The following is a 12,172-nucleotide window of genomic DNA, read 5'->3' as shown; positions in this document are numbered from 1 at the left end:
TAAATTGTTTAAAATCAGAATAAAACTGAAATATGTTGTGGAAAGGTTGGGAAAGAAGAGCACTGAAATTTGGATAAGTAAGTGGAGTGAGGTTTAAATGAGAATGAGAGTAATGAATGTGATAAAACTTACAGGTTAAACATTAGTAGAAAAAGCATTTCCTCTGAAATGAGCCTGATATACCTGTTTTCCCCCTCCAAGAATGTATGCATGAGTTAATCCGTTTTATTTATTGAGCCTTGAATCCAGTACTCCCTGCTTTTCCTCCCACTAAGATGTTAAATAAGCATCTAGTATAATATACTGTTTTTTCTGTTTAAAAAGCACTCCTATGAGATGCAAACCACCTGTATGCATTACACGTCTCTCCCAAAGTAAACATTGGAGGCTGTGCATCATGAAAGGTTTAAATCAGGAATAGGGCATGTTAGAGCTCTGTTGAGGCATTTCTGTTATTAAGAATTTCTGATATCTGTTTGCTTTTCAATGTTGAAGATTTAAAGGACTTTTTAAAAAATATTATCTAATTTAAGGTTCTGAAATGAATCCAGAATAGTTGAAGTATTGTTGTTGAAACAGGAAGTCAGAAAACAGCTGCTGGTTTTGTCTGGTACACATTAACACATTAACATTTTTCTGCCAATTTGTTCACAACAAAATGTGGACATCATTCAGTTCCTGAACCTTCTGTATTTAAGAACACAGAGATACAAACAGACTGTTGTAGGTCAATATGACTAAGCATGAAATGGGGCCATGAGGGATTAAAGATGTTGTATGATAGCTCAGTGAACTAATTTAGTGTTTCCTGAGGATGAACCTTTACAAATCTAGCTTTACAACTGGGCTATTGCAAAATATGTTGCGTCGTGTGATTCTCTGCTTACATAATGGTAGCAAGTTCTACTAATTAGCAATATGTCCTTTCAGATTACATTGGCATAGAAGTGATCCTGTAAGGGATGTGAGCAATAATCTTGATGTAATTTTTTTCTGGTTTATTACATAATAAATATGACAATGTTTTGCAAGGGACTTGGCAAAATTTAAAAAATAATAGAAAAATATTGTAAGAGGTGCCGATACCATACGTTACAGCCAATATTTTATTGGATAAACTTGGAATACCATAGCAAATTAGCATAACTAATTTGCGTTATGCGAAACATAATACATTTTGTAATGCAAATAAGCCTGGTAGGTGGTTGGCTTATCAATTACGGAAGAAACAGAAATCACGTATTATAGAGAAAATAGAATATAAAGGTAAAGAGGTATATCAACAAAAGTTGATTAAAAAGAGTTGTTTAGATTTTTATACAAAATTATATGCTAGTGAAAATATACAGGCTTTAGATATAGATAAGTATCTACAGGCAGCACATTTTCCTAGACTTTCAAACGAACAACGAAAGGAGATGAATTGTTTAATTACTTCTGAGGAAATTATTTTAGCAATTAAGCAGCTAAAAGTGGCTAAGGCTCCTGGTACAGATGGATTATCAGCAATTTATTATAAAATATTATTTAAGAGATGGTAGAACCATTAAAGGAACTTTTTAATAATATCCAGATTGGAGAAGTGCCTCTGTCTTGTAGAAGAGCTTTTATATCGCTGATTCCAAAGGAGGACCAAGACCTTACCCAGTCTAAGAATTATACCTACATCACTTTTGAATACAGATTATAAGATTTTTTCAAAAATATTGGCAAATAGATTAATGCAAGTTTTGAAGCAAATGATTCATAGTGATCAGTCTGGATTTATAACTGGAAGATATATGCAATATAATGTAAGACAAATTGTTAATTTAATTGAGTATTTGGATAAGAACAACCAAGTCCCTGCGGCATTGATATTTTTGGATGCTGAAAAAGCTTTTGATCAGTTGAATTGGCAATTTTTATTGAAAGTTGTTGATAAAATGAATTTTGGGGATAAATTTTTACATTCTCCTAGGGCTATATATCAACAACAATCGGCACAAATTATAATTAAGGGGGGATTAACAGAGACATTTAAAAGGCACAAGACAGGGATGCCCACTATCACTATTGTTGTTTGTTTTAACATTGGAGATTTTACTGATTAAAATTTGTGAATCAACTATAATAAAGGGAATAAAACTAAAACAGAATGATTATAGGTTAAGAGCCTTTGCGGATTACTTGGTTGTGATATTATCTCAACCGATTCAATCGGTTATAGACTTGATGGAAATTATAACTCAATATGGGAAAGTTTCTGGTTTTAAGGTAAATAATAATAAGACTAAAATATCTAAAAACATGACTATGAAGGAAAAGGAAATGTTAGTTAAATTGACAGGTTATGAAATAGTGAAAAAGGTTAAATATCTGGGAGTATATATTACAGCCTCTAATGTAAAATTATATAAGAATAATTATGAGACATTATGGTTAAAAGTACAAAAGAACTTAATTGGAAAAAATTACAATTATCTTTGCTGGGGAAAATTGCAGCTGTTAAAATGAATGTTCTACCGAAGTTTCTTTTCTTGTTTCAAATGATACCTATTTTGAAAAAAGATGCTAATTTGGACGATTGGCAGAAGGGTATTAATAAATTTATCTGGGCGGGGAAAAACCCAAGAGTTAAACTTAAGATTTTACAAGACGCACAGGAAAGAGGAGGACTTAAGGTGCCTAATTTGAAATTATACTATGATGCGGTGGTTTTAACACTGGTTAGTGATTGGCTTAATTTAACAAATAAAAGTATACTTCATCTTAACGGATGGGACTTATTATATGGGTGGCATGCATATTTAATTTATGATAAAAAAAGTTGACAAGGCTTTTATATCTCATATTTTAAGAAGTGCTTTATTGTGTGTCTGGAAAAAGTATTATTATAAGTTAAATTATAAAATACCAATCTGGGGGATTCCTGGACACGCGATAGAGAGTGTATCTATGGGTGTGAATTTGGATATGATTTGTTATAAGGAATTATTTAAATTGGTAGGGAGTGATTGGCAATTAAAACCATAGCAAATTATTATGTGTGTCGTCATAAAGAAAGTCCTAAAAGCACAAGCTTTTAGCTGGCTTGGCCAGATTCCTTTGAAAGTTGTGTTGGCCGCTGTCAATTGAGATGCTGTCTTTTAGAAGATTTATTTTTAGATTTTTTTAAAAATTGAGAATGGAAAAAAAACCTTTTGTCAGCAGAAAGTGGAAGTGACTGAAGTAGAACCTAATGACCAGTTAGAATGAACTTCCTATATATTCAGAAATGACAAAGTAAAAAAAAAATCATAACTTGTTTTCTTTTTTCAAGCTCAAGTCATTTCCAGAAACAGTTCAAATTATATTGGAATTCAAACTCTGAAAATTAATAATTGAAATTAGTAGAATTAACATTTGAGATACGGATAAGAATACTTTGTGTCTTCCATTTGTTATCACACCAATTTCTCTTCCATTCATACTTGTGCATATATACATTTCTTCAACTGTGCCAAACTAATTGTCTCTACTTGGGGAAGGAAAAGCACCTATGTCAATTTACGTCAAAGTTTTGGAAGGAATTTTTATCCCTCTTAGGAACTACTCAGGGACTGTCATCTAGTCATCATCCTCAGGTGAATGGCCAATCGGAACACGGTAACTCAATACTTGAGCAATATTGCTTTATTAATTTCCAGCAAATAAATTGGATGGATCTACTCCCTTTGCAGAAATTGCTTACATAATGCAGTCCACTCCAGCATAAGCTACACTCCTTTTCAAATAACCATCAGTCAAATTTTCAACCCTATGCCAAAACTAATCCCAAACGAACAGGAAATCCCATCGCTGAAAGAATGGATTGCACAATTGCAAAACACCTGGCCAATCGTTAGGGAAGCTTTAGGAAAGGGGGTGGGAAAGGGAGAAATGCAATCCTCCAGGATCTGGTTTGTTTCTCCGAATGAAGTGTGAGGAGGGTGGAAATGATCCTGCTACAAGTGGACTGTTATCTCTCCTTTCCTAGAATCTTCTGATCCGTAGTCAGACACGTTATCCATTGCGCCACTGGCCCACGCTAAAGTTGAAGCATCGAGCCAGCCAGGAGTCGAACCTAGAATCTATCTCTCCTTTCCCACGATGGGCTTACCACCTGGAGCTTGGCTGATCCAGAACTGACCGAATGAACTGTGGGGTGGGGTTTGCTTGGGGACACTCTAAAAATATCGATCTGTGAGGGAATTCCTCAGATCCTGTCTGTTATCTCTATTGTCTCCTATTTCTTAGTAAAAGTTCCTGCTTGGAAAATCTTGTTTCCATGAATCCTACTTTCTTAAGATGTGGGCTGAGGTGGGTTCTGACAGGTTTTCTAGTTTTACATTTAAGTATTTAAAAAGCAGTGTGGTGTCTGGGTTAATCAATAATTCAATAATACAGACATACAAGTGTCTGTAGTACAAATCTCAAACTACTACTTTAAATATTTCTTCTCTTTTTCCTTTACTGTCCCATGTTTAAGCTCATACAATTCTTATTATATTAATTAAGTAAAAATAACATTTTACATTTATCAATAGTTTTTAGCTTATAGATATCCTACTTTAACATTCAATCTTTATAGACAATCAATATCCTGTAATTAGTTTTTCTCAATTTTTACTTTGCTATCAATATTTAAATTTAACATTTAATATTTATAATTTCCAAGTTTTAGGTAACCAAAGTTTCCTTTACCACAATTCATCACAAAACCTAATGTTCAAGATACATGTCCTATCTATTTGAATATATTCTATTTGTCACCATCTTACATCATCTAGTTGATAATGCAGTATAACATTCTCATTTTCTACTAATTTCCAAATGTCTTAAGTTTAATGACCAAAATTTCCTTTATTTCAACATCAAATACTTCCTCGTTTTCTCTTAATATCTACTATGTCGTATTTAAACTAGTACAGTTCTTATTTTTATTTTATCAACTATGTAAAGACATGTTTATTACACTTATCAAAAGTTTTTAAGCTTATATATATCTTAATTACTTTTACATTCAATCTTTATATCCTATTTATTTGTTTTCCCCAATTTTTAATTTCCCATCAATATTCAAATTTAACTTTTGATATTTATGCTTCCAAGGTTTAAATGATTAAAGTTTTATTTATCTCAATTCATAGCCTAATCTTCAAAGTACACATCTTGTCTGTTTGAGTATATTCTATTTTAATTAATGACATAACATCCTGACTTCCGGTGGCTGCGCGGCGCCGGAGACAGCCTTCCCGGGCTGCCCGCGGCTCAGCTGAGTGATTTTCGCCCGAAACAGCGCCGATCAGCTGTTCGGGCGAATTTGAAGCCCCCTCCTCGGGAGAAGAGGAGGGGGTGAGGCCCCAGGTAGGGGTCGAGTTTTCCGGGGCCACCTGAGCTTGTAGCTTGGGCGGCTGAAGGATCGAACTCCCCCGTAGCCTGGGTCGCTCCCAGCTGGCCAGCGCCTCTGCTCCTGATTTCTTGGAGCAGAGCCAGGCGTCTGCGACCACCCCTGCCTGAAGGAAGGACTATGGAATAAAAAGAGCAGGCAGAGCGGTACAAGAGGAAAAGGTGATGAGGATTACTTTATTTTACTCTCGAGCTTGATGGATTTTTTAAACTTAAAGTGAAAGTGCGTCACAATTGAAAGTAAAAGATGGCGGCTAAACCTCCCCCTAAAACTCTTCGGAGTGCTGGAACTTCTCCGGTGCAACAATCATCATTGCAGGCATTGCATCCTCCTGATGTATTGACATTGAAGGATTTACAAGATGCTCTTGAAAAACATACCCAGGTAATTTTGGAATCAATGGGTGATAAATTTGCACAGATGGAGGAAAAATTGGAGAAGTTGGAGAAGAGAATGGAGGAGAGGATGGAACAGAAGTTCAGTGTGATGAAGGTAGACATTTTGTCTTCAGTGTATAAAGTGGCTGAATGTGTGGAAGATTTGGAGGAAAAAGTGGAAGATTTGACTCAAAAGAATGCCATATTAGAAGCAAAAGTATTGGAGAATGAAGATTTAAGAGACAAAATGGATAGAGAATTGAGTCTTGCTCAATATTTCCAGATGCAGTTTGCCATTAGAATTAGAGGTTTAAAGGAGAATATTAAGGAAGATCTAAAGCAGCTGGTTTCTGAGGCTCTGAAAGTGGTATTGAATCAGCCAGCATCTGAAATAAAAGGAGGCATGGATAAAGTGTTTCGTGTGAACTCATGGATTGCTAGACAGAGAAAGTTGCCTAGAGATGTGGTGGTTTATTTTGCAAAAAGGGAAATTAGAGATGAAGTTATACAAGCTGCCTATGATACTAAAGTTGTGATTGCTGATCAAGAAGTTCTGGTTCTAAAAGAAATTCCTCCAAAGATTTTAAGGAGAAGGAAGGATTTTACATTTCTTGTGCAAGAGCTTAAGCAACGAGATATAAGGTTCAGATGGGAGATCCCAGCTGGGTTGATGGTGATGCATGAAGGTAAAAGGTACCGTCTGGTTACTGTTGTTCTGAACCAGCCCTCTTCTCGCAACCCCTATTCAAAAAGAAGAGACTGGAGAGCGTCCAAGGCTAAAAGGCTTCTGCCAAGATTTAATTACGCAGTTAACAAAAACACTAGAGCTTGTCTTCTCAAGCGGAAAAGTTGCTTTCAGCAACCAGCCCCTCCCCAAACACTCCTTTTATAGAGAGCTCAGGGCGTGGTCTCCCTGTGCCTCCTCCCGAGGAGTCCCATAGCCTTTCTTTGTTTGTTCCTGCTCGACTGCCTCCTGCGTCGGGCGTCCTTGAACAGGGCCAGCTGTGGGTCATCATCCTCCGCACTCTCGGGCTCACGCAGCTGAGAAGAGGTCCCCGGCTGAGGACTCTGCAAAGCCTCCAAATCATCATCAGCCGGTTCGTCTCCCTCCTCCCCCTCATCTGAGTCCTCCGATACGTCGGAGCCGGCTGTCGGACCCACAGGCTGGCCCTGAGTCACAACACCTGTGATGCAAGTGCGTGATTTTTACAATAATGTTTTAAAAGCAACCCCATTAACACTTCTGGAAGCTGCAAAGGGATCTGGAGAAGGAGAACATCAAGAGGCTGAAGATGGACAGACAGAGGAGAATGGTGCTGGAGGAGATCAAGTTACAACTTCTTTGGATGATCCCAGAGAACAGAGGGTGACGCGTGCTGCTTTAAAACGATCAAAAAAGATAAAAGAACAAGATCAGCAGAAGTCTATGGAACTTTCACAACGTACTTACAGCCAAGCAGTGGGAGGTGGGAAAAGATTTGGGTGAGGAATGTAAAATTTACACAAGCTTGAAATCTAAGAGAGAATTTTTACAAAATGTTTTATAGATGGCATTTAGATCTTAAAAAGCTAAGTATGTATCTGAATTATTAGCCTAAATGTTGGAGGTGCGGTGATGAAGACGCAATATATTTTCATATATGGTGGACTTGTAAAAAGGTTAAGGCTTTTTGGATAAAAGTCTGGTAGAACATACAGAAGATTTTTAAACGGACTGCTGACCATAGAAGAGTGGACTTTAAAGGTTTCCGACCTGGTTGAAATGGCGAAGATTTCGGCCTATTTGAAAGATTATTTGCAAGAATGCTATATTATGGAAGGGAGAAAATGGATTGAGTTTATCCAGAATAAGTATAGGGTTAAGAAGTTTCATGTAGTATTTGAATAAGTTTTCTTTCTTTTTTTCTTTTTCTATCTTAGTTTTTTTATATATATATTTAATATTACTAAGGTTTGTTTTATCCTATATAAGCTAGAGAGTGATAGATTTTAGAGTTTATGGTTGTTAGTATATGGTTGTTTATGATTGTTTTTTTATATATACCTTGTATTTAGCTCTGGGAAGTCGGGGGGGAGGGGGGAGGGGGGAGGGAGAAGGGAGGGGGAGGGGGGATTTTTAAGGGAAAAATTGTATGTTAAAACTTTTCAATTAAAAAAAAACATCCTCACTAATAAATCCAAACCCCAATTTTCTTCAGCAAATTCTAGCTTTCTTTCTTTGCCAACTCTCCTTTCATGTCCGTGTTTTTAAATCATCCCTCTGTTATTGTATATATTATTTGAAATAAGAGAGACCATCCAATCGCCATTCTTTTGGAAGGACTAACAAATCGCCTCTATTATTCCATCTCCCTATAGTTGCCCTGGAATATTTTATCTTCCCTTCAGTCTGTTCTTTTTTTTTCTCCTCAAATTTATTCTGGTTTATATAGAAAGTCTTTTCCATTTTCAGTGTTATCAGTCCCTTTTGTGGGTTTTTCATTAACTGAATTTGTTGGTCCACTGAATCCACTATCATAGTGTTTGATTGTTCCACTTCTTCTATTGTGTTCTCCATAGTTGATTCTTTAATTGTCAAAGTTAGGGTTTGAATATCTAGGCTGACATCTTGTTCTTTTCTATAGCATCTTTATTTCATCAGAAGTTGTAAGAATAGTTTCATGAATTGATTTCAACTTAGAAAGAATGTGTTTCTGATCTTCATCCATATTCTCTTAGTGGTGTATTAAAAGCTTTACAATTGGGATGAAAATAATTTTATCACTGACTATAGAACACAGCTGAGCTTCTCATAGCTGATATCTGCCAAGGTTAAAGGAGTCTTATCTGTAGTCTGGGCTTCAAGCCAAGTCTCTTTTAGACAATACCAGGTTGTAGTATCAGATTTAGCCACAAGATGTCACCAATGCTGTAAGGTTTTTTAAATTTTTATAATTCTTTTTCCAATTTTACTTCTTTTTTGTAAGTAAAAACCCAAATCTTCAATAGGGATAAGAAATCTTTTGGTCCCCAAATTTTAGAAATATATAAATCCAGTTAAAAAAAGGTTATTCTTTCAATGTTTTAACCACTCTGGGATAGTCAGTCGCCGCTGCTCTTGGAGGGTGGGACAGGATTTCCCTTCCCTCTCTCCACAGGGGAGAAAATACTTCGGGCAGCTTATACAGGTAAAAAAGATAGTTAGGATTGAAGAGAGGTTCAGATCTCACCCAGTCTCATGCACACTGCTTTAGAAGTGCCTGGAGGTAAGTTTGACTTCGACTGTCTGCAGCCTAGTGATAGGCCATATTTCTATGGCCAATCTTTCATCCGCCTGTTTGGAGGGCTGACCTGGATCAAGCAGAAGGGCTACGCCCTCCTGCGATCAAGCAGGGATCCCCTCCTTACTTGTCGCCCCTACAGGGTGACTTTTGACCCTTTCCAGGGTCCCCCAGCGGTGCGAAATTGATTGCGGAAGACAGAGCTCACCTTCCAGCGGCCACAATGGCAAACCAGAAGTCTGGGGTCACAATTCTTTTGGATGTGGATTTTTGTTTTCTAAATAGAGAAAATGTTATTTTGTTGTATAAGAAGAAAATGTCTGGAGGAAAGATGTTTATATATGAAGTGAGTTCTGTAAAGTTTATAGCTATTGTAACATGTATAGAAGGTCAAGGCTGATGAACTGAGACAGTGTCTCAAACCACTTCATCTACTGAGTGAAGATTAGGGTCACTGAAGGCATGAAAATCTGCAAAATTATAGAGCCTTGGTGGAGCAGTGGGCTAATGCCTCCTTAAGTAACACCAGCTGCCTGCAATTAGTGCAGGTTCAAGTCCCACCAGGCCCAAGGTTGACTCAGCCTTCCATCCTTCCGAGGTAGGTAAAATGAGGACCCATATTGTTGGGGGCAATAAGCTGACTGTGTAATAATGCCGCTGGGGGGGGCAAAAGCCCTAATAAGCAGGCATATACATAGAATGAAGGCTATTGCTAAGCACATTGGTTTGTGCTTAAATTGTAAGCCGCCCTGAGTCTTCGGAGAAGGGCGGGATATAAATGGGATTAAAATAAAATAAATAAAATAAATAAAATTCATGTGCCAGCGGCTTAAAAAGAGAGCTTTTGCTGAATATGTTCCAACTTCTTTTCTACTCTATATAAATAGTACCTTGCTAAATGAGAACTTCCGTGTCCCTTCTGTGGTGTAAAATTGGAACTTCCTCTCTGGAGGGGTGCCCCTTCCTAGCTTCTAATAAAAATGTAGGAAATTGTGGGAAATCTACTGGTTTTGCCAGGCCTCGAATGGAATTTTGTATTTATGTATAATTTTATTAAATTGCCCTGCTTTATTGAAGATAGTTATGATTACAGTCATATCTCTTCTGCATGTAATTATATAATTATGTAATAATCTCTCTCTCTCTCTCTCTCTCTCTCTCTCTCTCTCTCTCTCTCTCTCTCTCTCTCTCTCTCTCTCCCTCTCCCTCTCCCTCTCCCTCTCCCTCTCCCTCTCTCTTTCTAGTTGATGATTTTTGGAATCTTTTTGTGCCTGGATGCTTTCCTTTATGTATTCACTCTCCTCCCATTGAGAGTTTTTCTGGCAATGTTCAGGTTCATCACATTGCCTTGTAGCAGCTTGCGGTAAGTTTTTTACTGTTCCTTCTATGTAAAAACAATGTTTAATTGTTTATAAACTTTAGTTTTAATTCATTTTAAGTGGTGTAGTTTAATAATTGTTTCTTCAGGACTGACTTTGGTATAATTAAATTACAATTCATTTGCTAGTGTAGCTACTGATTTTTCTTCCAAGAGCCAGGGTTCATATCATGTGCATTGTTCATAATTGGAGTGGTCTATAAGTCCAACCTAGCAGTTTGAAAGCACGTAAAAATGCAAGTAGAAAAATAGGGACCACTACGGTGGGTAGGTAACAGCGTTCCGTGCTCCTTTGGTGTCTAGTCATGCCGGCCACATGACCACGGAGATGTCCTTGGACAAGCGCTGGCTCTTCGGCTTTGAAACGGAGATGAGCACCGGCCCCTAGAGTCGGAAATGACTAGCACACATGTGCGGGAGAAACTTTACCTTTACTTTTATAAGTCCATTAAAATAAATCAAATAGAAATAAATGTATTGTTAAAATGTCTCTGGTGATATGGCTCTTCTAATGGGAACATAGGTGCACAGAATCTTTTCGTAATACTGAAATAGTGCTTTATAACATGAAAACCATATTTCTCTTTAAGACTTCCAAATATAAGTAAATGATCTGAGATGAACTCTGAACTAAAAACAATGCTTCAAACCAAAATATGTTAAATGAAGGAATCTGTGGCTAAGGATTTATAATTTTCAAATCAAAGTTTGGTTAATTTAACAATGTACACAATATAGGTTATTCTGGATTGCATTTTTATTGAAATGAAAACATTATACCATCAGTTACGACGGGAAATTTATTTTCTTGTAGAATAAGATAAAATGTTAATAATAAATTGTTAAATCTCTAATGAACAATCCTGTTTAATACTCTGGCTCTTTTTTGCCTGTCACTAAGTTAAAAATCTATTGATGTGGTATTCTTGTTTCAGTTATGGTGTGAATAAATAGAGTAAATTGATCAGTAACCTTAACCCATTTAGGGAGAAGGGGTAGAGCAAGAGAAGCCAAAGCTTAATCAACCTGTGTACAAAAAATCGTGATGGACACAAAAGGATCATGAGCTCCTATTCATGAGATGGGTGCTTAAAGCCTACCAAAGGATGGGAATCACATATTTATTTATAGTTGTAGTTTAAAATATAGTTTCAGGGACCATCATATATTTTTGTACTTAATATAGTATACTATAGTATATTTTGTACTTAAATATACTATAGATATGTATTCAGTAAAAACTCCTTCAGTTAGTGTTGTTCATCTGGCTCTACATGGTACCCCATGTGCTGTTTTTGGAAGAAAATACAAATGGTTTGCCCTTATTTTCTTCAGAATTGTTTTGTCAATTTCCCAGTCTTGTGTACAGTCTCAGAATTTCCTGGTGATCTCCCATACTGCCTAAATATTTACTAACCAGTTCTGCCTACAAAGTCCAAACAAAGCCATTCAATGCTGCTATCCAGGACACAGTATAGGTTATAATTAAAAATGTGAAAAAATCACTGGAATCCTTTATCCACATTGTGTGCAATTTTAATACTTTATCAAATGTCTCTACTTCCATTCATTTTGTTTATTGTAAGGTTCCACATTGTATAATGCTAGCTTTAATTTCTTTTCACTTCATAAAGACTAAAGATAGTAAATTAAAATACATTTATTTTTATTAATTATTATAATTATATGCCATCCTTCTTTAAGGTGGATCAAATGAAAAAAACTACCTTGAAGATGGATGGAATAT

The 12,172-nt window shown here is 36.4% G+C and overlaps 1 protein-coding gene across 3 annotated transcripts in view; it reads left to right on the top strand.

The window, feature by feature from the left end:
- Positions 1–12,172, top strand: part of TAPT1 (transmembrane anterior posterior transformation 1) — a 146,143-nt gene that overhangs the window by 22,181 nt on the left and 111,790 nt on the right. For all 3 annotated transcript variants that reach the window (XM_083366918.1, XM_083366917.1, XM_083366919.1), the window contains exon 3: positions 10,292–10,410. In XM_083366918.1, coding sequence (XP_083223044.1) covers positions 10,292–10,410 — 119 coding nt within the window. The remainder of the gene's footprint in view (positions 1–10,291; positions 10,411–12,172) is intronic.

Source organism: Vipera ursinii (assembly GCF_947247035.1).
Source record: "Vipera ursinii genome assembly, chromosome: 7".
NCBI lineage: Eukaryota > Metazoa > Chordata > Lepidosauria > Squamata > Viperidae > Vipera > Vipera ursinii.
The sequence above is the reverse complement of the archived record's forward strand: the minus strand, read 5'-3'. Positions and strand labels throughout refer to the sequence as shown.